Source organism: Equus caballus, chromosome 28 (assembly GCF_041296265.1).
Source record: "Equus caballus isolate H_3958 breed thoroughbred chromosome 28, TB-T2T, whole genome shotgun sequence".
In the NCBI taxonomy this organism is placed as follows: Eukaryota; Metazoa; Chordata; class Mammalia; order Perissodactyla; family Equidae; genus Equus; species Equus caballus.
Window position 1 is genome coordinate 51501957 of NC_091711.1, and position 27395 is coordinate 51529351.

Consider the following 27395-nt stretch of genomic DNA (forward strand, 5'->3'; position numbering starts at 1 on the left):
TGTGTGCATGTTACTGTTGTAAGTGGTGCCTTTAAAAAAATGTTTTCTAATTCTTTATTGTTAGTATGTAAAAATGCAATTAATTTTTATATCTTGATCTTATATCCAGCCACCATGTTAAGCTTTATTTCCAATAATATGTTTTTTAGATGTTCTACATAAATGTAGTAGCCTGCTTCCAAGTTGGCCCCAGTAGTCCCTGCCTTCTGGTAGTCACAGCCTTGTGTAGTTTTCTCTCACATTGTAGTAGAGTTGATCTGCGTGGCCAGTCGAATATGGCAAAAGTGGAGCGATGGCATGTAACTTATAAGATTAGGTTATAAAGACTGTATCTTCTCTATAAAGATTAGGCTATAAAAGACTGTACCTTATATTTTGGGCTCGCTCTTTATTTTATATGTAGAGATTTTATATATATATATATTTCTTGGGTCACTTCCTCTAGGGGAAGTTATGTCATTACCAGTCCTATGGGGAGGCCACATAGAAAGCCTCCTGCCAACAGCTACATGAGCTCCAGCCTTCAGTCAAATATCCAGAGATTGAAGCCACGGCCAATAGATTGACTGTAAATTCATGAAAAGCATATCCAGAACCACTCAGCTAACCCACTCCCAGATTCTTAACCCTCAGAAACTGTGTGATAATAATTATTTTTTTGTTTTAAGCTGTTAAGTTTGGGTTAACTTGCTATGCAGCCATAGATAACTAACACAGATTTTGGTATTGGGAGTATGGTGCTGATGTAAGAAAAACCTAAAATGTAGAAGTGACTTTGAAATGGGATAGTGGGTGGAAGCTGGAAAAACTGTAAGGATTTTGAAGAGAGCATTAGTGAAAGTTTAAAGTGTCTTGAACACACTGTTCATAGGATTTTGGACTTTGAGGAAGCTTCCAATAAGGACTCAAAGAGAGGTGAGGAAAATCTTATTGGAAGCTGGAGAGGGAATTCTTGTTACGTAGTGGCAGAAAATTTAGCAACATTGTCATAAGAAGTAATGTGGAAGGTAGAAAATGTACCTAATGAACTATTTATGTGGATTTACCTACATGTCTAACATTTTAATTGTTTTCCATTACCTTGTGCATTTCAGACCTTCCTTCTGGGATCATATTCCTTTTATTTGAAGTGTAACTTTTAGCAGTTCCTTTAGAACAGGTCTCTTTGTGACAAATATTGTTAGTTTTTGTTCATTTGCAAAATGTCTTTACTGTGCCCTCAATATTGAAAGATAATTTTTCTGGATGCATAATTCTGGGTCAATAGTGATTTCATGACATTTAGACATTATTCTACTAGCTCCTGGTTCTCAGAATTGTTGCTAAAAATTCATTCCAATTGTCATTCCTTTGTATGATCTCTTTCTTTCCGGCTTCCTGCAGTTTTTCTCTTTGCCTTTGGTGTTCTGAAGTTTCACTATTATGTGTCCAGATTTGGATGTCATTTTATTTTTCTTAAGATGCGTTTTGTTTCTTGGATCTGTGATTCAATTTTTCATCAGTTCTGGAAAATTCACAGATATTATGTTATTAAATATTGTCATTGTTCCATTGTCTCTAAGATCTTTTTTTCTGAGATCCCAATTAGATATATGTTAGACCTTCTTTGTGTGTATTACAAATCTCTGAATCTTTTCATTTTTTTTTAAGATTTTATTTTTCCTTTTTCTCCCCGAAGCCCCCTGATACATAGTTGTGTATTTTCAGTTGTGAGTCCTTCCAGTTGTGGCATGTGGGATGCCGCCTCAGCATGGCTTGATGAGCGGTGCCATGTGCATGCCCAGGATTCGCACTGGCAAAACCCTGGGCCGCCGAAGCAGAGCACATGAACTTAACCACTTGGCCATGGGGCTGGCCCCCTCTTTTCATATTTTTAATTTATCACTTTTTGATTTATTGTTCTCCAATTGATTATCTCTTTAACTGTTATTGATTTCATTTTTATCTCACAATTATATTTTTCCTTTTTAGAATCCCCACTTGTTTTTTCAAATCTGTCTATTCCTGTTTCATTTATGCTCATCTTTGCAATTGCATCCATTACTTCTTTAATCATTTTATATATAGCTATTTACATTCTGCATCTGACATCATCTACAGTCCTTGGAGATCTAAATGTGTTGGTTCTTGTTTCTGTGGACTTTCAGTCATGGATCCATTCATCTGCTGATGGACACTTAGGTTGTTTCCATATCTTGGCTATTATGAATAAAGCTCCAATGAACATAGGCATTCAGATATCGCTGAGATACTGATTTCATTTCCTTCATTTCCTGGATATATACCCAGAAGTGGGATTGCACACCATACGGTAGTTGTATCTTAAATTTTTTGAGGAAACTCCATGCTATTTTCCATAATGTCTGTACCAATTTACATTGAGCTTTGTGATTATATTTTTGACAGTGTATAGAATATTTCCAACTCTATGTAAAACTGGTACTTCCAACTCAGCATGTCTATAACTGAACACACTTTCCCCCATCTCTTTCCAAACCTGCTCCTCTTTCTGTATTCCAAACTCTTATCCCCTCACTTTTCCACCTCCCTCTTTCATTCAGTGAACTCATGTTCATATTTGAGTCTTAGCTGAGAAGTCATTTACTCTAGGAGGCCTTCCTTGGCTCCTTATATTAAATTAGGTTCTCCTTTTGGCTATCCCATAGCACCATGTAGATTATTCAGTCGAAATACTCATCAAAATCTATTGTAATTGCTTGTTTAGTTATTTTTCCTCCTTACATGACCATCAGCTTCAGGAACAGGGACCCTAAAACAGTACTGCTAAAGGACTGTACATTGGGAAAAGAGACATATTCAGACCTTTTGGGGATTACTGGACACTGGCTCTGAACTGTCACTAATTTCTGGAGACCCAAAACATCACTAACAGTCAGAATAGGGGCTTATGGAGGTCAGGTCATCAATGGAGTTCTAGCTCAGGTCTGCCTCACAGTGGGCCCAGTGGGTCTCTGAACTCACTTTGTGGTAACTTTCCCAGTTCCAGCAATGCATAATCGAAATAGAATGACGTAGCAGCTGGGAGAATCCTCCTATTTGTTCCCCAATCCGTGGAGTGAGGGCTATTATGATAGGAAAGGCTGAGTGGAAATCATGAGAACTGCCTCTACCTGTGAAAGTACTAAGTCAAAAGCAACTCTGCATTCCTGGAAGGATTACAGAGATGAGTTCCACCATTAAGGACTTGAAAGATGCAGGGGGTAATTCCCACCAAATTCCCATTCAACTTGCCTATTTGGCCTGTGCAGAAGACAGATCTTGGAGAATGATGGCGGATTATCATAAACTCAGTCAGGTGGTGACTCCAATTGTAGCTGCTGTTCCAGATACGGTTTTGTTGCTTCAACAAATTAACACACCCCCTGGTACCTTGTGTGCAGCTATTGATCTGGCAAATGCTTTTTTCTCTATACCTGTTAATTAGTACAGACCACCAGAAGTAGTTTGTTTTCAGCTGACAATGCTAACAATACATCTTCACTATCCTAATTCAGGTACATCAATTCTCCAGCTCTACTTCATAATTTAGTCAGCAGGGACCTTAATTGCTTTTCCCTTCTTCAGGACATCAAGCTGGTCCATTACATTGACAATATTATGCTGACTGGACCTGGTGAGCAAAAGAAGCCAGACACAGGAGTATACACTGTGTGATTCCATTTCTATGAAACTCCTCTAGGCAAGAATATCAATTGTTGCCTGCTGCTGGAAAAGGAGGAGTAGGAACTGACTGGGGAGGGGCAGAAGGAAACCTTTTGGAGTGACAGAAATGTCCTGTATTTTGACAGTAGTGTTAGTTATACTGCTGTATATATTTGGCAAAACTCAGTGAACTGTACACTTAAAATGTGTTTCTTTTATTATTTATAAATGATACCTTAATAAAGGTGACTTAAAGAACACTATTTATCAGTACTTATGGGTTGCGGTAAAGGATATATCCAGAGATAAATCCACAGCCCCAAATGTTTTCCTGATTTAAAAAGGAACAAAAGTGGGGCCAGCCTGGTGGCGCAGTGGTTAAGTTCGCACGTCCTGCTTTGGTGGCCCGGGGTTCACCGGTTTGGATCCTGGGTGCGGACATGGCACCGCTTGGCAAGCCATGCTGTGGTAGGTGTCCCACATATAAAGTAGAGGAAGATGGGCACAGATGTTAGCTCAGGGCCAGCCTTCCTCAGCAAAAAGAGGAGGATTGGCAGCAGATGTTGGCTCAGGGCTAATCTTCCTCAAAAAAACACAAAAACAAAACAAAACAAAAGGAACAAAAGTAAATGAACAAAGCATTCAAATAAAAGCTTCATATATAAAATTAAAAGGAAAACAACAAACTGGGAAAAATATTTACTACAATTTTGAACAAAGACTTTATAGTTTTAATATATAAAGAGTTGTTACAAATCAATAAGAGATTCTATCACAAAAATCTGCTATTTCCTTCTTGTTCTCAGTGCCAAGACTGACTAGCTCCTTTTTAGTCTTTAGTTCTGCAAAAGCTTTGTAATTCATCTTCCTGCCTCCAATCTTCCCACTCCAAACCATCCCTCACACTTTTACCAGAGGTATCTTTCTAAAACACAACTGTCTTCCTTGAAATCCCAAATGGCTCCTTATTACCTAGATAAGAAAGGTAAAACTCTGTAGCTTGGCACTGAAGACCCTTCTTCTCATCTTTCGGCCTCTTCTTTCTTTGGCCTGCCACCTTGTGAATCCCATGCGCTAATCTCGCTCCTTGAGTATGTCAGGCCTTCTCTCACGGGCACACGGCCTTGGTTATCTCTTCTGCTGGATTGCCCATCCTCTCTACTCCTGGCACCCCCACCTCATCTGTCCAATCTCTACCCCTTCCCTAATGCTCTGTTTGAAGCCTCACTTGCCTCCCCAAGCAGTCAGACTCTCCTCTGCTCCCTCCCCAGCACTCAGTGTACACCATTATCAGCACTTGCCACAACACAATTGTAATATAAAATTAAAATGTTTTCATTTTAATTTATATATTTAAATTATAATTAGCCTCGATGTCTGTTTCTAGCCCCCACCCCCTTCTACTAATGAAGAAGCATCTCTATTCAACTTTGTATTCCTAGAATAGCACAGAGTAGGTGCTCAGTAAACACTGTTAAATAAGAGAATATTTAATTAGATTGAAGGAATTATATAACTTACTGTGGAAAATGAATTATAGAACTTTTTTAAAAAGGTACTTAAAAAATATGTAAAAACCTTTCAAGTACATAGGCAAAAAAAATTGCAAACATTTCTAAAGTAGAAATTTTCTAAAGTCTGTTGTAATGAATGGAGATTATCTGCAAACTAAGAATGTCCTTAAAAATAGTTTGTTTTCATTTGAGTAGAGTATGCATGCTTTCTAAAATTTGTTTTACATTATAATTTTCTCTGGCAAAACTTAGGCTCACAAATTATAAGAATTATACATATTCTGAATTAGTAAAGAACAAATTGAAGAAATTATAATGGTATTACTACCACTGCTGGTTGACACTTAGTGGAAACATGTGGAATAAAATAAAAGATTAACATTCTTTTCCAAAAATGGAGAAATTTTTTCAGTTGTATTGCTGCTTTATTCCACTGAGCTGTACCTCACATTTCAGCACCTTACTAGTCTTGGCACTATTACTCTGAAATCTTTTTATTTAAACAACTCACAGAAAATGTTCCAATTCTGTTCACAGGTATTATATTAGCATCATTTATCATTTGCTGAGTACTTGGGCTTGGGTCCAGCACTGTGTCCAGTTACAAAAGAAGAAATCACTATTTCTGCCTTCAAGAAGTTAACAGAGCAGTTGCAGAAATAAGATGCAAACAAACATAAAATAATCAGAAAACAATTCAAGGCAATATTCAGTGGTAAGTGTCAAATTTTGTGACACAGTAGTTCCATGGTATAGAAGTTGAGAGGTGGTCAGGGAAGGCCTTGTTAAGAAGGCACTTGTTTTGAGCTCAGAACTGTAGGGAAGATCTGAGCTATTGGAAAGAAGGGGGAAGGTCCTCTCCCTGGGAAAACATCCTACCTGATATTTTCTCCATCTCTTCCAATAGCTTTTCCAAGTCTTTATTCAGGTCTGACAGCATTTTTAGCATGTTGTCATAGTTTCTTTCCCCAGGGTCAGAATCAGCCATCTAGACAGTGCACAGAAAGAGGAAGTGAAACAGAGCAACATTTCAATTCTGGCTCCACTATTCATAGCTGGGCAGCCAAAGCCAGAAACTTGAGGTCATCTTTAATTCCTCCTTCTCTTTTCTTCCTAACCTGTCACTAAAACTCACCGATTTTATTTGTTCATGGAATAAACATTTAATCATCTATGGGTCAGGAAGGTCCAGTTCTTGTGAGCCACCAGTGAACTGAAACTTGCCCTTGTGGAGTTCATAGCTTGGCCCAGCTCTTTAAAGTCTCTCCTATCAGTCTCTTTGCTGTCTCTCCAAGAGTGCTGCTTTCATTGAGGGCCAGTACTTATAGATTTACTGAGCACCTACTATGTGCCAGACACCTACTACAGCTCTGTGATACTGCAGTTTATTTGTGGATCCAGAAAGAAAAAACCCATCCTCTCATGGAGCTTCCAGTCCAGGGGGATAATAAACAAGTTAACAGATTTGTAAAGATAATTGCAGTTTGTGGTCACTGCTACAAAGAAAATAAATAGAATAAAACAGCATGGTGTAATAAAAAGGATCTTTCATGGGGAGGGTGCTTTAGTTTATAAAGTCAGAGAAGTCCTCTCTTTTTTTTTAGAGAAGTCCCAGTACATAGTTGCATATTTTAGCTGTAAGTCCTTCTAGTTCTTCTATGTGAGCTGCTGCCACAGCACGGCTACTGACAGACGAGTGGTGTGGTTCGGCACCCAGGAACTGAACATGGGCTGCTCAAGTGGAATGCACCAAACTTTAACCTCTAGGCCATCAGGGCTGGCTCAGAGAAGTCATTTCTAATGAAGTGACATTTCAACTGCCACTTGAATGACAAAAAGGAGTTGGCATGTGAAGACCTGGGGGAAGAATTCTACACAGAGGGAATAGCTCAAGAAAAGGTGGGAGTGGCCCTGGTGTGTTTTAAGGAATGGAAAGAAAGTGTAGAATGAGGTTGAGGAGAAGAGTGGTATGAGATGAGATCAGCTAAGCAGGCAAGAAGTTTGGTTTTATTTTGAGTGTGAAGGAAAGCCACTGGAGGTTGACAGCAGGGGATTATGTGGTTATATTTTAAAATAATGACTTCAGCTGCTTGGAAAGTAGGCTGTTGCAGAAGACTGAGAAAAGGCAAGAATGGGAAGACCAGTGAGTCAGGAGAGCACTAGAGTAGTCTAGAGATGACAGTGGCTTGGACTAGGTGGTAATGATATAAATAGTGAGAAGTGGAAGGCTTTGAGCTATATTTTGGAAGATGAGCCAACAGAATTTGGTAGAGGATTTGATGTGTCTAAGTTTGCAGGGCCAAGTAATAGGAAGAGAAATCAAAATGACTCCTAATTTTGGTGAGAACAACTTGATGGATGGTGGTGTTATTAACTGAAATGGGGAATACTAGGAGAGAAGCAGATTAGAAGGGAAAACAAGTGCTCTATTTTTAACAGGTTAATATGAGATGCCTATTAGGCCTTCAAGTGGAGACTCAAATAGGCAGTTGAATATATGGGCCTGGAGTTCAGGAGAAAAGTTGGACCTGAAATATAAAGTTTGGAACTAATGGTACAGGCTCTCTCCACCTTTTACTTGGACAACCGTCATGGACTCCTAACTCGTCTTCCTGCTTGTAGCTTCATTTTGTCCAATCCATTTTACAGTTCACCTCCAGAATAACCTTTCCTAACATGCAAATCTGACCATGTCACTCTGTTTGAAATCCTTCAATAGCTCCCTATTTCTTTCAGGATAAAATAAATCTCTTTACTATAGATATAAGATTCTTTGTAATATAGCTCCTGACTGCTCCCATTTTCCTCCAATTCTGAGTTGTGGCCAAACAACTGAAGAAAGCCTTGAGAGATTCAGAATTTAATGAGATATTATTTAAAATCTACAAGAGTTCTATATTTCCAAGAGATGTGATGAAAAAAGATCCATGAAAATAACAAAAAACTCTGTAAAGTTAAAAAATCTCTACAGTTTTCTTACAAAGGAGCTAAAGAAATGCAAAATGGAATAAAATTATGCTATCATGTGGTAGTTACAAAAATCTGTGTGAAGGTAAAGAGGTAGGTAATGACACAATTCATACCTAAGTTGTGTGGGCTACTTGCTCAATCCATTAAGTTATAAAGTTCCAGTTTTATTTTTTTACCCATACATTCAACACATATTTATTGAGCACTATTTTAGATACTGAAGACACAGCAGTGAACAAAACAGATTAAAATCCTTGGTCTCATGGAATTTATATTCTAGTGGGGAGAGAAGACAATAAACAATATTAATAAGTGAAATAAACATAAGGAAGGGATAAGTACTAAGGAAAAAAACTCAACCAGAGATGTAGGGTGGGAGTGTGTGTAGGGCGGGGCTGCAATTTAAATAAGTGTGCAGGGAAGGCCTCGCTGAAGTGATTTTGACTAAAAATCTGAAGAAGTAAAGGAACGAGCCATATAGATATATGGGGAAAGTGCAGCCAGGCAGAGAAAACAGTAAGAACGAAGGCCCTGTGTAAGGAGCCTGCTGGATGAGCCGGAGGAAGAGCAACAAGGGCAGTGAAGTTGATATAGAGAGAGTGAAGAGGAAAGTAGTAGAAGATGAGGTCAAAACAAAGGGGGTGGAATTATCGTGGACCTTGTAGGCCACTGAAATGACTTTGGCTTTTTCTTTGAATGAGATGGGAGCCTGGAGGGTGATGATCTGATTTACATGTTAATAAACCACTAGGTTGAGAATAGCTTGTGCGGACATGGGTGAAGGCAGGGAGACTACTTAGGAGGCCACTGGAATAATGCAGGTGAGAGATAATAACAGCTTGGATCAGCATAGGAGTGATGAAAGTGTACGAAGGAGGATGAATCAGGGTATATTTTGAGGACAGGGCTGACAAGATTTGCCAATGAGTCAAGGTGGAGTCAGGGACGATGATAAGGTTTTTGACTGGGTGACCAGAAATGGAGGTACCATTAACCGAGAAGGGGGAAGACTAGAAGAAGCTCGTTTAGGTGGGGAAGAAAGAATTCAGTTTTGAACATATTAAATTTAAGATACCTATTTGGCAGCCAAGTGGGGATGTTGAGTAGGCAGCTGGATAAATGAATTCAGGGGAGAAGGTAGGCTAGAGATAGAAATTTGGGAGTCATCAGCATACAGGTGATACTTAAAGACATGAGAATGGGTGAGATCAAAGGACAGAATGCAAATGGAGAAGAGGCCAAACATCAAGATCAGGGAGATTCCAAGGAAACAGCCAAAGAGACTGAGAAAGAGGGGCCAGAGAGGTAGAAGGAAAATCAGGAGAGTCATGTTCTGGAAGTCAAGTCCAGACTCCCAGAGAGGCATTGGATCCCAGCCAATGTCCTCTGATCATTATGAAATCTCAGCAAGCTGAGAAGACAACTTTAAAAAGTACAAGAGAAGGGAACTCCAAAAATTGTGTGGGATAATATGAGTACTTCCTTAATGGGTGAGTAACTTATCATGCTGGGAAGGTAGAGAATTAAGATAGGAAATGTTTAAGAGCATAAAAAACTGGAATTACTGGGAATATTTGGTATTTTGTGCTTTTGTACGTTTAAGAGAATTTGGTCTATTAGAGTAACAGGTCAGCTTTGTCATTCTGGTTTAAGATGTTAAATTGATTATGGGTTGTAATTGTAAATCAAAATCTTAGTAAGTTTATAAAGAGTTTTAGGACATGTAAGAGAAGGTGAGGTTCATCATATTTATAAGTCTGACTTAGGATATTTATAAGAATTATTTAAGAAAGTGGGAAGTTTTGTTATTAAGACAATTGAGGTACCAAAGAAATGGAATATAGTAATTTATAATTAAATGAGTTTAAGTTTGTAAATAGATCAAAAACATTAAGTTACTATTAAAATTTGTTAGACCTAGAATAAGATTAAGAGTTTAGAATAAGATAATCTTACTTAGAAAAAAAATCTAATAAATAATCTTATTTAGAATAAGATTTATAAACTAAACAAATGCTCAAGGAAGACTGGATTTTTAAATTGTAACTTTAATAAAATATTAATTTTTAAGACCAAAGTAAACATTCAAATAGTCTTTTCTCTGCCTAAATAATGCCTTTAAAGGCATCAAAGCTCATGTTTATCAAAAGCTACCCATGTCCTCACATATACCCTAAGCTTCAGTCATATTAAATATTTAATTTGGTAAATTTGGGTATCTACTATATGCCAAGCAGTACTACAGAAACTGAGGATTAAAAAATAACTAAGTACACAGTCCCTGCCATCAAGGAAATCAGTCTGGTAAAAAGAAACTTGTTGTAAAGCAAGATTCTTTGAAAAGCAATAGCCATTCATCCAAAAGTCCTTGCTCAGTCAAACCAAAGCCTTCTGACATAAAATGGCCCGTATAGCCACATCACTGAGAACTCTGAAAACATCATCTTCTCTCTTGCCTCCATGCCTTTACATACATCATTATTATACTGCCTGAAATGCCCTTCCCTGCTCTCTCTTGTTTTTTAAGACTCAGCTCAAGGGTCACTTCTTCCAGAAGTCTTTCCTTACATTTCCCACCAGCCAGCTCTGAAGGTCGGTGTGCACCTCTTTTTACATTCCCACAGCTTCTATATCTACTTCCAGCCAGACACTGTTCTAAGCATTTTAATCTTTATAAAAACCCTATAAGGTAAGTCCTATTATGATTCCAATTTACAGATGAGAAAAACAAGGCTCAGAGAAGTTACCTAAGTTGCTTAAGATTGGACAGCAAATGCACACAGATCTGAGAAATGCACCCCAGCAGTCTGCTTCCAGTCTGTGCTCTCACATACTACGCTACTGGTATTCAATAAATTCTTGATAAATATACGATGAACAGAACTGACAAAATGTAGTAAGCAACTGGAGAAAGGTTCTAGGTACCCTGAAAGCCTGGGATAGAATCCAGGCTCTGCCATTTACTGGCTGTGAGACCCTGGAAAGTTAGCCAATCTCTTTAAGTCTCTGTTTGTTCTTCTGTAAAATGGAAATGATAGCTCCTTTGCAGGTTATTATGAAGATGTACATAGCTATGCACACAGTAGGCACCTAAGTTTACCAAATTAAATAGTTGGCATGACTGTCTGTGAAACACTAGGTATAGACAGAGTAGTTGCTCAGAAAATATTTTACGATAATTAGATGAGAAAGAGATAGGAATCCAAAAGATATATACGCTAACATTTATTTCATGCTTAATATGTGCCAGGAACTGTGTTAATTCTCAACAAGCATTGACTGAATTCATCCTCACAACAATGCTATGAAGTAAGTGCTAATACTCTCTGCATTGTACAGATGAGGAAACACGATTACAGAAGAATCTAACCAAAGTCACACAGCTAAACAGTAGCAAAGCTAGATTCAAACCCAGTCCTCTCTGATTCTAGAAATGGAGCTCTTCAGCACTACATTTTCTCACAATTGCCTCAAACAATACAGTGGGTGGTTTTGAGCCTGAGTGTCAGGATGGATGGAGCAAAGGAGGAGAAAGAATGGGGGTGGAGGGATGAGATAGGGAGGCTAATGAGCTCAATTTGGGACAGCTTGAGTGTGTGGTGCTTATGGGGTATCCAGGCAGAGCTATTCAACATTCTGTTGAAATACAGGAGTATAGCCCTAGATAGAGGCTAAGCTGAAAATAAAGAGTTGATGGTGGTTTAAACTATGGGAAGAGATGAAATTATTCACAGTGAATGTATAAAAGGAAAAGAGAAAATGGGACCAGGAAGAAGCTCTTAAAAACAACAGCACTTAAGAGGAGAAGAAAACAAGCCCATAAAAAGCACTGATAGGCAGTCAGAAATATAGGGAAATGCGGAGTGTGTACTTGAAGCCAATGGAAGAGGGGAGGGACTGACCAACTAATTCACTTAGTTTACAAATATTTATTGAATGTCAGGCACTATTTTAGGTGCTGGGAGTATATCAGCAACAAAACACACAATAAGCCCTGCCTTGTGGAGTTTACATTCTAGTCAAGGAAGACAGGCAATAAACACATAAATAAATAAAATGTCAGGTGGTAATAAGTGCTATAGAGAAAATAAAGCAGGGTAAGGGAGGCCATAAAGCAACGGAGTGGGAGAAGCCACTCCATATCTGGTGAACTGCAGAAATACCCTCTGAGAAGGTGAAACTTGAAAGACTCAAAAAAAGTGAGCATGCGACCCCTGTGGTTATCTTGGGGAAGAGTTCTGTGCAGAGGGATCAGAAGAAACAAAGGCCTTGAGGGTAAGTGTGCTTGGGTGTGGTTGAGGAAGAGTAGGAAGGCTAGCAATGCTGGAATGGAGTGAAAGAGGATAGGATGTCAGAAGATGAGGCAGAGAAGTTGGGAAGGATACTGCAGTTTACACAGGGCTTTGGCTTTTATTCTGAGTGAGATGAGGAGATACTAGAGGAATTTGACAGAGGTGACATGACTTGAATTATGATTTAAAAGGATCACTCTGGCTGCAATGTTGAGAATAGACAGGGGTGGAGAGGGTCGAGGAGAGAAGAGGCCGCTGCAAAACTCCAGGTAGCGGATGATGGGGCTTGGACCAGAGTGTTAGTGGTGAAAGAGTGAGAAGAGACTGAACTCCAGGTATGTTGTGAAAATGGAGCCAACAGTATTTGCTGACATCCAAGTGGAAATATGAATCTGGAGCATGATGAAAAGTCTGGCTGAACATCCATATTTGGGAGCCATTGAAGTTTGGATGACATTTAAAGTCATGGGAGTAGTTGAAATCACCTAGGAAGTGAGGATAGATGGAAGAGAGGTCTGAGCTCTCCAACGTTTAGAGTTCGGGAAGATGAAGAGGAAAAGACAACTGAAAGCAGCAGTCAGTGAGGTAGAAGGAGAACCAGGAGAGTTCAGTGTCTTGGAAATCAAGTGAAGAAGGCAAGCAAAGAGTGATCAATTGTGTCTCATATCAAAGACCATAAGGAATAAAAAGTGACCATTGGATTTGACAATCTAGAGGTCACTGGTGACCTTGACAGGAGCTGTTTTCATGGAGTGGCAGGGACAAAACCTGACTGAAATGTGTTTAAAGAGAAGGGAGGAGGAGAAGTAGAAACCTGTGTGTTTTGGTGCAAGGGGAAGCAGTAGGGGGGGCCAGTAGCTGGAACCTTATGTAGAGTCACGGGTGTCTTTTAAGTTGGGAGATGTTACACCACTGTCAAATCTTACAAAAGGGCCCAGTGAATTCAGGACATTTGATTTGGGTGTCACTGGTCATCTCAGTGAGACCTGTTTCGGGGAGCAGTAAAAGTAGCAACAAGATTTCAATGAATAAAGACAATGGATCATTAGACAAAATAGAACACGTAGATTTAGATGAGGAGGGTAGGAAAAACAGGAGACAATGAGAAGGTGATAGAGAGTGAAGGCTTTTTGTTTTTTGAATTTACAAAGGCAGAGACTTGCCTGACTTTAGGCTGTGTGGAAAGGGGTAGTTGAACAGAAAAGGCTGAAGAATCAGGAGGAAAAAAAAGGTCACTTTACCCTAAGAAGGGAAGGGAAGGTGAGGGGAGGAGGAAGGGGAAGGGGAAGGTAGGTCAGGCTCCAGGTGGTCCAAATTCAGGCCTTAGGTCTCTAGCTTGCCCACGAATGGCAATGAAAAGTTTTTCTCCTAAGAATAGACATTCTTGGTTTGAAGAGAATGATAAAGGCTTGGCAAGCTGCGTGCCCCCCTAGAGGGGCTCAGACATGCAGCAGAGAAGCAGTGCAGCGTAGCTGAGCGTGTATCTTCAAGACCCTAGGGTGATGCAGTGTAACTGGCCTGGGAGTTTGAAATGTGCATGTGGTGGACCAACAAGGTGAGAGCACAAGTAAGAAAGGTTTAAGCGGTGTGTAAGACGACGGGTGGGGACAAAGCAGAGGTGCAGAGGGACATGTAGTTGAGAGGCAGGGAGGCGGGGGGGCAGAGCATGAGACGGCTGGCGGGGTGTCGGCTGTGGCCAGGCTGGTCTCAGAGGAGGGATGTGTCTGGAAAGCAGATCCAGGGAGAGGGTAGAGCTGAGGCGAGGAAGACCTGGGATTAGAGCACAATCGTTCCCTCCTGATAAGCTTGCCTAGGATGACGGCAGAACTAGGACTGGGAGAAGGCCTGGGCCAGCGCCCACACCCAGGGGAATGGGGGTGAGGGCAGACCAAGGGGGTTGCGAGGGCAGAGGGGGTGTGAGGTGGGAGGGACTGGGTTGGGGGTCACTCTGGGTGTGAAGGGCTTGAGGGACCGGGGGTCATGGGGACTGAGGAATCAGGAGGCGTACAGAATGCAGGGCCTGGGGTCCGCTTGTGATCTGAGGGGCTTGCCTGGTGTGAAGAGATTAACAGTCTGGGATCTCTCTTGGAAAGAGAAAGGTGAGTGGATGAGGGGCCCGCGGATCAGAGATCCTTTGGGAGGGGTGTGTGTGAGTGTGTGATGTGTGGGGTTGGAGGGCTGTGAGGCTCGGGGACACTTCCGCTGTGCGGATGTGAAGGAATTCGAGGGGCATAGAGTGTGGAGTCCAGGGGTCTCAGGTGTAGGAGGTGACCGGTGAGAGGCTCAGGGTGTGTGGGACAGGGGGTCCAGGGAGTGTAGAGTCCAGGATGTGCAGGAGGGGTCTGGATGAGGTGTGGGGTGAGGGGTCAGGGTGTGTGAGGTGAGAATGGGGTGTGGGGTGTGCGGGGTGAGGAGAGGGGGAGGGGGGTGAGGACTGGCGGATGTGGGGTGAGGGGACCGGGGTGAGGGGTGGGGTGTGCGGGGTGAGGGGACCGGGGTGAGGGCTGGGGTGTGCGGGGTGAGGGGACCGGGGCGAGGGGTGGGGTGTGCGGGGTGAGGGGACCGGGGCGAGGGGTGGGGTGTGCGGGGTGAGGGGACCGGGGCGAGGGGTGGGGTGTGCGGGGTGAGGGGACCGGGGTGAGGGGTGGGGTGTGCGGGGTGACGGGACCGGGGTGAGGGGTGGGGTGTGCGGGGTGAGGGGACCGGGGCGAGGGGTGGGGTGTGCGGTGTGAGGGGACCGGGGCGAGGGGTGGGGTGTGCGGGGTGAGGGGACCGGGGCGAGGGGTGGGGTGTGCGGGGTGAGGGGACCGGGGCGAGGGGTGGGGTGTGCGGGGTGAGGGGACCGGGGCGAGGGGTGGGGTGTGCGGGGTGACGGGACCGGGGTGAGGGGTGGGGTGTGCGGGGTGAGGGGACCGGGGTGAGGGGTGGGGTGTGCGGGGTGACGGGACCTGGGTGAGGGGTGGGGTGTGCGGGGTGAGGGGACCGGGGTGAGAGGTGGGGTGTGCGGGGTGAGGGGACCGGGGTGAGGGGACCGGGGTGAGGGGTGGGGTGTGCAGGGTGACGGGACCGGGGTGAGGGGTGGGGTGTGCGGGGTGAGGGGACCGGGGTGAGAGGTGGGGTGTGCGGGGTGAGGGGACCGGGGTGAGGGGACCGGGGTGAGGGGTGAGGTGTGCGGGGTGACGCGACCGGGGTGAGGGGACCGGGGTGAGGGGTGGGGTGTGCGGGGTGACGGGACCGGGGTGAGGGGACCGGGGTGAGGGGTGGGGTGTGCGGGGTGACGGGACCGGGGTGAGGGGGTGGGGTGTGCGGGGTGACGGGACCGGGGTGAGGGGTGGGGTGTGCGGGGTGACGGGACCGGGGTGAGGGGACCGGGGTGAGGGGTGGGGTGTGCGGGGTGAGGGGACCGGGGTGAGGGGACCGGGGTGAGGGGTGGGGTGTGCGGGGTGACGGGACCGGGGTGAGGGGGTGGGGTGTGCGGGGTGACGGGACCGGGGTGAGGGGTGGGGTGTGCGGGGTGAGGGGACCGGGGTGAGGGGACCGGGGTGAGGGGTGGGGTGTGCGGGGTTAGGGGACCGGGGCGAGGGGTGGGGTGTGCGGGGTGAGGGGACCGGGGCGAGGGGTGGGGTTGTGCGGGGTGAGGGGACCGTGGTTAGGGGTGGGGTGTGCGGGGTGAGGGGACCGGGGTGAGGGGTGGGGTGTGCGGGGTGACGGGACCGGGGTGAGGGGTGGGGTGTGCGGGGTGACGGGACCGGGGTGAGGGGTGGGGTGTGCGGGGTGACGGGACCGGGGTGAGGGGTGGGGTGTGCGGGGTGACGGGACCGGGGTGAGGGGTGGGGAGTGCGGGGTGACGGGACCGGGGTGAGGGCTGGGGTGTGCGGGGTGAGGGGACCAGGGTGAGCGGTCGGAGTGGGAGGTGAGGAAGCGGAGTGAGGGGTCTAGGGTGAGGCGGTGGGTGCAGCCCTGGGACGCTGTCTCCCCGGGCAGGGGCGCAGGGAGCTCACCTCCTACTCTGCCTGCACCGTGTCCTGCTCCGGGGCCGCCCCCCGCCCCCGCCGGGTGGCGTGAGGAGGCGGCTGGTCAGATGGACGCCCCGCCCCTTTCCGTTACCAGACCCGCCCCCGGAGCTGGCCTCTCGCCCTCATTGGCTAGGCTTGTGGAGCGGAAGGGGCGGGCTGAAAGCACGTGACCGCACCTGCCCCCTGCTGGTCCGCACGTGGGCCTGTGGTCTCTGATAGGCCGAGGGCCTGGGTTGAGGAGGGGCCTAAGTTGTGGGAGAATAGGGCTGAGATGAGAGGGCACCTCCAGTTGTGACAGTTTTGTTCCTCTCCTTGGCTCCATGGGCGTAAGGCCATACACAGAGGGCCCTGTCTGTCTGTTTGACCCTTGTGTCCCCAGTGTGCAGGACAACACTTGTTAATGGTTAATAGCAGGTGCTATTAACCATTTGTTGAATGAGTAGCCAAGTGCCCCAATATTTGCAGCCTTCACAACCACCATGCGCTGCTGACATGATTACATCTGTCTTACAGGGGAGGAAGCAGAGTTTCAGGAAGATGAGGTAAGGGCCCAAGTGCTGAGCTGGGAAGTGTGAACGCTGGTCCAGGCCAGGTCTGCCAGGTGCTGCTGGCCTCCAGCAGTGGAAGCACAAATTACCAAGCAAGGACAGGTGAGGGAGGTGCTCAACTCTAGAGGGGCTGCACATAAAGCTCTGGTCCTCTCACCTCAACAGGCCAGTCCAAGGGGCTCAGTCTTCATTTAGAGGGTGAGGGGCACCTTAGAAGGGTGATAAGCAGAGGAATGACATGGTGAAGAGGTATCTCTGGCTGCTAGATGGAGGACAGCAATGGAGCAGGCTATTGCTGTTGTTTGGGTGTGTGATGATGGAGGTGTGGACAGGGAGGTGGTGGTCATGGAGGAGGGAAGTACACAGAGTCAAGCCATTTAGAAGAGTTGACAGGGCTTGGTAATGTGGGAAGTGAGGGAGAAAGAGGGAATGGGTTAGTGGCTGGAGGATGATACTACTGGTTGAGATGGGGAAAGTGGGAGCAAAACCAATTTGGAAGGTTGTTAAGTTCAGACCTTGAACACCTTTTGTTTGAGATTCCTGACAAACATAGGACCCACTGAATTTTCTCTCAGGGATTTTGATCTTTAGCAGACTGATTGCACACCAGGAGAAACAGCTAGAGATCAGCCAGATAGTTCTGGGCACAGAGTGAGTAGCTGCTTATCTACTGAGGAGTCTGCTGCCTGGACCACACCCCTTCCCCAAGCTTCCGGGTTCCTGCCCCTTCCCAACCTGGTTCTCTGGCTGTCCCTTGCCACCTGTGAGTCACCCTGCATACTTCCAATAATTTCTTCTAGACTTCCGAGAACTGATTTCAGTTATAGTGCCCAAAAAAACATGACTCAGGAATAACTCTGATGGGTAATGAAGGCAGCTTCAGGGAAGAGTAGGAATTTGAGAGGCTAAGAAAGGGCCCAGCATTCCAGGCAGAAGGTTCAGTGAAGGCAAAGGCAAGGGTACGGATGAGCCTGCCTCCTTTAGGGAAAAGAGAGTGTGGTTGGGGCTCAGGGTTCTTGGTGAGGGGCAGAGGAGACTCAGAGGAGATGAGCTGGGGTGGTATGTGAGGGGACTCTGCCCAGCAGATGGAGGTGGGATATCTGAAGCACCCTGCAGAGCCCAGGGCAGGAAGGATGGGCTCTCAGGGAGCCAGGGAATGTCAGTCTGGTCTGCCCATGCCCTTGTGCATCCCAAACCAGCTAATTGTTCACCAAATGCTTCCTTTATATATTGGGCATACAGCCAGACTACATTTCCCAGCCCAGTTGCAGTATGAGTCCTGGCCAGTGGGATGTGGATGCAAGTGCTGTGTATCACTACCAGGTCAGGTCCATAAAAGCCTCCCACGAGTGACCCTATGTCTCTCTCTTCCCCCATGTACCTGATGGATGTTGATGCCTAAGGCAACTTCTGAGCTATCTGAGGAAGACAGGGCCCCTGTCAGTCTAAGTCTTTGAATAATGTTATGGAGCAGAGTCTCTGTCTCAGCCAACTGAGCAAGAATTCTATTGGGTTAAGCCATTGAGATTTCAGGACTTATCTGTTATGGCTGCTAGTCTTAACTAGTGCAGATCTGCAAACCCATGGGGCACAAGGAGCTTATCTGGGTCCAGTGGTTGTCACCAGAGGGTTATATCCTGGTTCAGCACTCTGGTTTCTCCTCTTATTTTAACCAAGAATAATCAGATAAAAGAACTTTGACTGAATTTCAACATTAATTAAAAGCCAGCTTGTCGGAAACTCTGCCCACTGCTCTCCCATGGCTGGGCGAGCTGATGTGCCCAAAAGCCTACCAAAACCCAGACACTTTCCCAGGGTAGGTTACCTTGGGAAGGCACCCCAAGAGGCAGAGGTCTATGAAGACTCTTTTGGAAGCCCAAGAAAACTCTGATGTAACATTTTGTGAGCATAGACATACTTTTCTAAGCGTCTCATGGAGACCCAAAAGAGGTTAGGAACCTCTGCCCTGGGAATCTTCTCATGTGCTCTCAGGGTTTTACCTACCTTCAAAGCTGTTATCAGGAGCCTAGGTCTCCTTGACTTTCAATTTATACTTTCAAAAGTCTATGAGACATTTTCACGAATATGTCTTATAGGCACATCAAACTCAACATTTTAAAAATCTTTTTTTTCTTTTGCTGAGGAAGATTACCCCTGAGCTAACATCTGTGCCAGTCTTCCTCCACTTTATATGCGGGTTGCCGCCACAGCATGGCTGACGAATCGTGTAGGTCTGCGCCTGGGATCCAAAACAGGCAAACCTGGGATGCCAAAGTGGAACATGCCGAACTTTAACCACTACACCACGTGGCTGGCCCCTAAAAATCTCATTTAATCACCCAATCACCCAAAAGAGAAGATGTGAGTTATCTTTGATGCCTCACTGTCACGTTTGTCAGTCCTACCTCTGATGTTCTTAGCTTCCTGATTTTCCTTTCCTTAGTTTAAGTCCCATCATTTCTCCCAACTCTGCCACCATCATGAGCTGTACCCTCTGATAGGTCTCCTTACTTCTGTCCTTACTATGCCCAGAGTGATCCCATTAAAATTTAGGACAGATTATGTCACCCTCTGCTTAAACTCCAATGGCTTCCCCCATCATTCAGAGAAGCCAGAGTCTGGCCCGTGCCACCCACCCCACTCCACCTGTCCCCTCCTGCTCTTCCCTCCCTGACTCCATGCCAGCCACAGTACCGTTCCTCCATCGCGGCGGGCACCTCCCACCTTGAAGCTTTGGCTCTAGCTTTCCCTTCAGCCAGGAAGATTCTGCCCTTCAGATACCTACATGGCTTCTGCCCTCATCTCCTTCAGGTCTGAGTCAAAGGGCCCTCACAGGAAGGCCTGCCTTTGCCACCCTGTCTGAAATTGCCACCCACCTCCATTGCTCCCTCCCTGTACTGACTTCTCCTTCGTGCTTATTACCATCTGACTTACTATGTACTTTACTCATTCTTCTTGGTTATTGCCTGTCTCCCTCACTAGACTCTGAGCCCTTCAGGGAGATTCTTTTTGCCAGTTTTGTTCACTGCTATATCCCAGTGCCCAGCATACTGCAGCACTCAATAAGTACTTGCTAAATGGATTATTCCAAAAGCCTCCTGGTTTCTCTGCCAGCCGTTCTATCCCCTGATCCATGCTTGCCTCACCCAGCAGTGGATTCTATGTGGGCATGTGGTGCCTTGTTCACCACTGAATCCCCAGCACAGAGCCAAGTAGATGGCAGTGCTCAAAAACACTGGTTCCTAAGAGAAGGCTCAGGACTATATCTGATTCACTTCTGGGTTATCAGCACCTAGCAGAGTGCTGAGATCTAGTTCATTCAAGCATGCAGCAATAGTAATTGAGTACTTGTGTATACTTTCTATAAAAATTATTTTGTGTTTACTTTTGCAGCTCCTCCTTATTCCTGAGAGGAGCCTTCACAGGGCTGTGCTCCAGTGCAGAGGGGTGCAGAGGGCATGCCTGTGCGTGGAGGAGGCAAGGTGGGCCCCACTCTCTGGCAGACAAACAAATAGAAGTGGCCCCAGGGAACAGGTGAAGGTTCTGAAGCAAGAATTTGTTCCAAGTGCATATGTGGGTGTGGACAGTGACCTCAGCAGAGACGTACATTTCAAAGCAGGTCACAAGCCTCTCTCATTCTCCCAGCCGAGCCCTTCCCTTCCCTTTCTGGCCTGAGCTGGGTCAGGGAGAGGGGCTCCTAGTTCTCAAGCAAAACACAGGTACCTAAGTGCTAAGAGAGAATTACACAGCCTTATTTTTATTGGTATCTAGCAAAAAAAAAAAAAATCAAAATTCCCTACTTGCTCCAACCCCACCTCCACCACCTTGGCCCACAGGGAGCAGTGTCTGCCTGGGGAGATCCTGCTGCCAGAGCTGTCCTTGGAACCTGGGCACCTGTGCACGGCCACTCCTTGTGCCTGTAAGGTGACCACAGGCCCCTTCCTCCACAACTTGGGGATGAAAGGGCAGCTGGTGTTTTTTCCAGCCCTCAGCTGTCAGCCTTGGGAACTTGGAAAAGATCAGCGATGTCCAGCAGAGCTTGGCGGATGTGGTTCCCAAAGCGCTGAGCATTCTGTGGGAGCCAAGAGCTAAGACCAGCCTCCAGGTGAGCCCCCCACCCCTCTGTCCCCACAAGCAAGGACTCTATCCCAGCCAGACAGGGCCATGGACGGCGCCCCCTCCTCAGGCCTGAGTGGGAGCAGGAGAGACTTACCGTCTCTGAGCTTGAGAACTTGCTTGAAACGTGGAAGAAGATGGTATTCTCTCCTGCAATCATGTAGGAAACCCCATAGCCATCATCTGCTACCTGAGGGCAGCACAAGGGGTGAAGAAGAACAGGTAAACCAAACCTAGAAGATCTATGAGGCAAGCTGATGTTATCCATGCTCTCCTCACAAGATTTGCAGCAAGGGGCCCCACCCCCAGACGCTGCATTTTTCCTGAGGTCAGGACCACCCCCAGGAAACAGTGTGAACATCAAAGAGGTCTGCCCCCTGCAGTTCCATACCCCACCTGGGGATCTAGGACCTCATGTTTCCCTCAGGAGAATCAAGATCACTGCCAGGGCATCTCTAGCTCCCTGACATACTAGCCCACATGAATGTCTTGGTGGGCGGGCTGGACTCTCCCAGAAGCACACTTCAGAAGGGAGACCAGCACAGGACATGGTCACACTCCAGCAGGGGTTAGCATGGGTGGGGTCCCAGGCACCTGTCCGCCGGGGTCGACAACTACCCTCTGTTTTCACATAGGGCAGGTCCAGGGCTGTGTTCCTGCCTCTGGTCTGACCTCCTCAATGCCCCGCACTTTCCACTGAAACCCCTGGGCCCTGGTCCTGCCTGCTTGCCCTCTTCAAGGGCACTTACAGGGCCAAAGCCACCGCCGGGGCCCAGGTGATTGGGGTACTGGTCTGGGTCAAACATGCGGATCTGGAATTGAGCAATCTGGCTGGTGGAGAGGCGCCAGGGTTCTGAGAGCACCTGCAACAGGGAGGCCGCAGTGGTCAGATGCCATGCACTCAGCGCACACCTGCTCACAGGTGGTGCCTGAGCCAGGCAGTGTCCCGGCCAAGGATGCAGGAATGAATGGAGTGCAGGACTTTCCTGACTGCTGCCCCTGGTCCCCAGGGTCTGTTTTCACTACCACAGCATCTGCACAAAACCCTCCATTGAGTCTCAAGGCCCATGTGACCTGCCAGTCCCTCTGACCTCCCCTCCTTCAACCCTGTCCCTCCCTCGGCTCTGCCCCCTCCATCCCTGCTGTTCCTCACACACCACATACCCTTGCCTCAGGGTCTGGATACTGGAGGTTCCCTCTACCTGGACTCTGCCCAGCCTGATTCCCTGCAGCCTCTTCACTTTTCTCAGGAGCGCTGTCACCACCTGACATATCACACGTTTCTGTACCTCTCCACTCACAAGAACACCAGCTCTACAGGGAAGGCTCCTGTTCAGTGCTAGGACCACAGGCCTGGGTGCGGTGTGGAGCAGAAAAGCTGGCCCCAGCCCTCCAGGGCAACTTCAGGGGAGCCAGCCAGCCAGCCAGACAGTAAACAGGTTGAGATCCATTAGGAGAGGGTACGGGAACAGAAGACATGCCTGTCAACAACACTGACCTCAGCCAGGAAAGGAGAGCTGACCCCCAGGTACTTGGAGACCACGTAGAGGCAGAAGAGGTGCCTGTCAATCCCAGACCCCGTCATGGCCAGGCGGTACATATTCTGGTGCTTTTCAGAAGCTTTCCGGAAGAGATTTTGGAGGTGTGCTTTCTAGGGGGCAGAAGTGAAGCAGTAAAGAGTAGCCCCGACCCTCAAGGCGGGCAGGAGGTGGAGGGATCACCTCACAGTGTGGCCGTGACCCCCTAGGGGTGGAGGTGTCACCTCACCATGTGGCCATGGGGGGCTCACCATGTGGGTCCCTTCCACCATGGCCTGAACAAAGGCTGTGGACTCGCTAGTACAGGAACGTACGGTCTCGGTCCGTCCCTCCCGGAACATTCTAGTCATCGAGGCTTCATAGGTCAGGCAGAACCTGCCCCTGTCCTGGGGAACACAGAGGGGTGAATCTGGCAGGTGGGCCCTGGTGCTGCCTGCCCGCTCAGCAGCCTGGCAGGGCTCCTACCCGGAAGTGAGCCAGCTGCAGGGCGATCTGCACAAAGGCGTCAGGGCTGGTCCGGCACTTCTTGATGAGGCCTTTGCCAAAGGGCAAGAACTGGAAGCAGTACAACTCCACGTCGTCTGCCAGTGCCTTGGCCACCTGGTAGGAACTCTCGATGACTGCCTGGCACTGTTCAGACATGGAAAGGGTCAGCTAGGGGCAGAGCTCTCCAAGCAGGACTTCAGGGTCATGTCTAGGAGGCCTGAGGTTTGGGTAATGGATGAAGGGCAAGGCTGGGGAGCCTCAGTGTACCTCAACACTTCAGGAGGAGGGGACACAAAGGACAACCTGAAGGGCATCAGCCACCAAAGGCCAGGCTGGGCTTTGTGGGGAGGAGGGAGGTGCTGACAGGGGCTGCGTGGACATGAGGCTCCCACCTCACATCTCTCTCTAACCACCAGATGGCCCTGGGATCTCTGTTCATCCTGTGGCCAGTCTGGACCTGTCCCTTCAGAAGCTCCTTTCCTTCCCCCTGAGAGTGGGGCTGGGCCAGAGTGGAGGAGGCGGCAGAGCGTCTTAGGTAATTGTCACTCTCACATGCCTGTCCCTGCCCCTTCTTGTCCTGCATACCTGGTCAGGAATGTCCCACTGCAGCCGCTGAGGAGGTGCCAGCATGGAGTTCGATTTGCCTATGCAGTGCCCAGCCTCCGTGTAGCCCAGGTGGAAGGTGTCAGTGCCTAGGACAAACTGCAGGGAGAAGGTCACACTGAGATGCTGTCCTCGTTACCCTCTGCCCCCTGAGCCTGCCCTGCAGGAACCCTCTCTGGGCCTGTTACCTCCCAGAGATGCCCTATGATAGGGGCGTCTGCCCACGCATGTTCTGTGTTGAGGCCCACGTGGCCATTCTTGAAGGAGATGAGAGTGAAAGACTTGTCGAACCACCTGCAGGAGCAGAAGAGGGAACAATGATGTAAGGGCAGGTGGAGAAGCCCAGCGGGGCCGTGTGCAGGGCTGGTGCTGTACCTGTTGTAGCAGTTGCCATGCAGCAGGGCCTTGCCATAGAGGCTGAGGCTGGCCTCGTCTTCAGGGTCGTAGTGGTGAGACTCCTCATCCAGGGCCACGAAGAAAGCAGCACGTTCGATGGCATCCAGAGAAGCCTTGTTCTTGCCAGAGCCAAAGAAGGCCTGGCGTGCCTGCGCCCACTCCACTCTAGGGGCACAAGAGCAGGGTGAGCAGTGGGGTCAATGTGGGCTGTGGGCCAAGGTACCTCCCAGGGACTGGAGTTGGGGTGAGGGGGGATTGCCAAGTGATCGTGGAAGGTGTTCCCATCCTCTGTGCACCCCCACGTAACCACTACCCTGTTAGAGATGGGCAGAGGTGCAGCGGGTTCTGGCAGCTACCCCACTGAAGTTGCCATCAGTGTCCCTCACTACCGGGGGTCCAGGTTTGGACAGAGGACTACATGCCCGGCATGCCCCTCCCTTGCTCATGCCTCCGGCCTCAAGTTCTAGGCAGCATGCAGGGCCGAGCTCCTCTCTTCATGGGGCCATGAACCTCAGCCAGGACAGCCCATGCCCACAGGCCCCAATACCTTCCCCCCGCAGTGAGGGCCGCCAGCCTCTCCTCCCCGGGCTGAGGCAGGGAGGGATCATCCAGGATCCTCTGGAACTGCATCTCCAGGTCTCGGGGCTTGAGCAGGCGGGAGCCCTCATAGAGCCACACCTTGAAGAAGCGGCCCTTGTGGTAGACGGCTACATGTCTGCTGTCCGAGAGGTGCTGCAGCACGTCTGCGACAGAGGCCAGTGGGCAGGCCAAGGCAGGGCAGCAGGGAGCACCGCCCTTCCCCCGACTCCACCCTGGTACGGGTTCACCAACTGCACACTCGATGACCCATGAGGACCCTGCTTTGCCAGGCCTCTGCCTGGGCCTTCCTTGCCCAGTATGGGGGGCAGGATCATTTGCACTAAGCCAGGCCCTGTGCTGGGCGCTTCCATACCTCTCGTTTAATGGCAGCAACAGTCCTATGAGGCATTTCATAGAAGAGGAAACTGAAGCTCAAGAAAATTACACAAACTGTCCCAGTGTCAGAAACGCAGGCTGCTGCCCCTGCAAGATCCCTCGCTGAGCCCACCCGACCTCCTCTATGGGCTCCTTGAAGGGCGTCTTGTAAGCGCCACAGGGCAGCAGCACACCTCCTGCAGCTCTTTATAAGGAGACTACCTTCCCCTGCACTGTGAGCTCCTGGAAGGGAGGGGCCCCGCAGGGTCCCAGCACTAGCATTGTGCCTGTAAATAGCAGGTGTCACAAACTGACTATTTTCCACAGTTACACAACTCTGAGTCACCAAGGACACTTGCTGATGAGCACATAGTAGGGCATCTAGCCATGGTGGGCCCACAGCTGGGAGGGAGGGGGCTCCATCCCAATGGCCCCATGATGGGTGCCCAGTACCTGTCTTCTTGCCTGGGATGCGGGTGGTGTTGAACATCCTCTCCATCTGGTAGGAGCACATAGGCACCATGCCCAGGGCCATCACCTGGAGGGAATGCCCAGCAGGGCTCAGAGGCAGGCCTCCTCTCCCTGTTGTGCCCTCAATCCTAACACAACTCACAGGCTTGATCTCTTCACGGTCCAGTTTACGGCGATACATGATCATGGCATGGACGATGTTTCCCAGGCGGGCTGCCTGCACATCTGTGTTCTTGACGAGCACAAAGTCCTACAGAGAGAGAGCAGAGCCTTCAGGGTGGCTATGACAGGTGTGCAGAGCAGCACCTCTCTGTCCAGGGTGTCACCTGGGTCTCCCTGCCAGAGGACTTGAGGTGTCTTGTCCCCACCCCCCAGTCCATCCTGCGTATGTTGTCAGAGTGAACTGCCAGACATGAAATGCATAACTCATCACGTCACTCCTCTGCTCCAGATTTGGCCTGAGCTGCTTTTCCATAACCTATTTCACTTGCTCCTGTTTTGTTTATTTTGCTTTAAGAAAGTGGTTCCCACCACTAAAAAGCAGCTTAAAACCTCTGGTACAGACAAGTTGTATATAAGTTTCTAGAGGGACAGTTTTGTGGAGGAGGAGGATTCCAGCATCTTACTCAGAGTGTGCTTTGGACCGTGGGAAAGGGGAGAGGTGCATGGTGTAGACCATGGCTGGGTGGCAGGAAGACCCAGTTGGCTATGCAAGGTTTGTACTGGGAGCAGGAGAAGGCCAGTCACATGGGACAGGGGCAGACAGTGACCACCTGACTCTAACAGAAGCAGCTCTGGATCCAAAGAGTGACACCAAGGAAGGCATGTTTAAGGAAGCTCCCTGGTAATGGTGTCAAGACAGTTGGAACCCATGGCTGGGAGGCCAGTGAGGGAACCAAGGAAGGATGTGACGGAGCCTGAGCTGAGCAGGGCAGTGAGCCTCAGGGACTTCAAGAGCGGACAGTGTCAGGTGATGGGTCTACTAGATTCTCCGATCCTCAGTATCCCCATCATCCCTAAGCTGCTAAGACTCCTGGAGATTCTTCCAGGATCTCCCTCATCTTCCCTTTCCCTCAGACCTCACTCCAGAACCCCCACTTGCAGGTGGAAACTGTCACCAGGACTCTGGGCTGTTCTCCAGGTCCTTTGCCCTGAGACCTGGAGCTGGGGACAAAGCTGAGCGCACAAGAGCGCCCATGGCTCTGGCTCTTACCATGACATAATAGTTGCTATTCACCACGAGGGGGGTCCTGCCTCGGAGGTAGATGTACTCTTCCCACCAATCACTCACCTATGGGCGAGAGGGAAGTTAGTGCTGGGGGGAAGGGTAGGGTGTGGGCAGCCAGGATACAGGTTGGCGAGAGTAAGTCAAGGAAGGGAAACTCACATAGTTAGTTGCCCACCACGACTTGAGTACCAGATACTTCTGCAGCCGAGGGGCAGTCTTGTCCTGGAATTCCTTGGCCAGCATCTCCATGCGGTAATATTCCTCGTTATCCAGCAAGGGCCGCACAGATTCCAGGTACTGTCCAGCCAGGTTATCGTCAGTGTGGGGGCCAGACAGTAATGGCTACCTCTGTCCTGACCCTCTTCCAACCCCAGGCCCATTGCTCTCAAGCCCACTCTTTGCAGGGGATAGACCCTTATGTTTGGACAAGTTCTCTGAGTCCAGCCTACTCTGCCCACTGGGATGCCCAACCCAGGCCTCACCCGCTGAATTGTGGCCGGCACACTAGGCACGGGAAGCTTGGGCAGAGATGTCTGGAAGCTGTAGAGCATGGGCCGCCGGCTGGACAGAAGGCGGACACAGATCTGGGGGTACAGAGCA

General features: G+C 48.3%; 1 protein-coding gene across 18 annotated transcripts in view; it reads right to left on the reverse strand.

Moving 5' to 3' along the window:
* CPT1B (carnitine palmitoyltransferase 1B) overlaps positions 1 to 27395 on the reverse strand; it is a 35545-nt gene that overhangs the window by 6076 nt on the left and 2074 nt on the right. For 2 of the 18 annotated variants that reach the window (XM_070253884.1, XM_070253880.1), the window contains exons 5-20: positions 27278 to 27379; positions 26955 to 27092; positions 26781 to 26858; positions 25710 to 25817; positions 25550 to 25634; positions 24690 to 24885; positions 24122 to 24307; positions 23935 to 24040; positions 23729 to 23845; positions 23123 to 23287; positions 22909 to 23043; positions 22618 to 22770; positions 21869 to 21982; positions 21217 to 21309; positions 6057 to 6165; positions 3858 to 4237 (exon numbers count right to left, since the gene is read on the reverse strand). In XM_070253884.1, coding sequence (XP_070109985.1) covers positions 4077 to 4237; positions 6057 to 6165; positions 21217 to 21309; positions 21869 to 21982; positions 22618 to 22770; positions 22909 to 23043; positions 23123 to 23287; positions 23729 to 23845; positions 23935 to 24040; positions 24122 to 24307; positions 24690 to 24885; positions 25550 to 25634; positions 25710 to 25817; positions 26781 to 26858; positions 26955 to 27092; positions 27278 to 27379 — 2046 coding nt within the window. In that variant the 3' untranslated portion in view covers positions 3858 to 4076. Of the gene's footprint in view, positions 1 to 3857; positions 4243 to 6056; positions 6166 to 16440; positions 16609 to 18706; positions 19265 to 20741; positions 21076 to 21216; positions 21310 to 21868; positions 21983 to 22617; positions 22771 to 22908; positions 23044 to 23122; positions 23288 to 23728; positions 23846 to 23934; positions 24041 to 24121; positions 24308 to 24689; positions 25120 to 25549; positions 25635 to 25709; positions 25818 to 26780; positions 26859 to 26954; positions 27093 to 27277; positions 27380 to 27395 lie in introns of those variants that run through there. The other 16 variants (XM_070253873.1, XM_070253877.1, XM_070253886.1 and 13 more) reach the window with 12 other exon arrangements.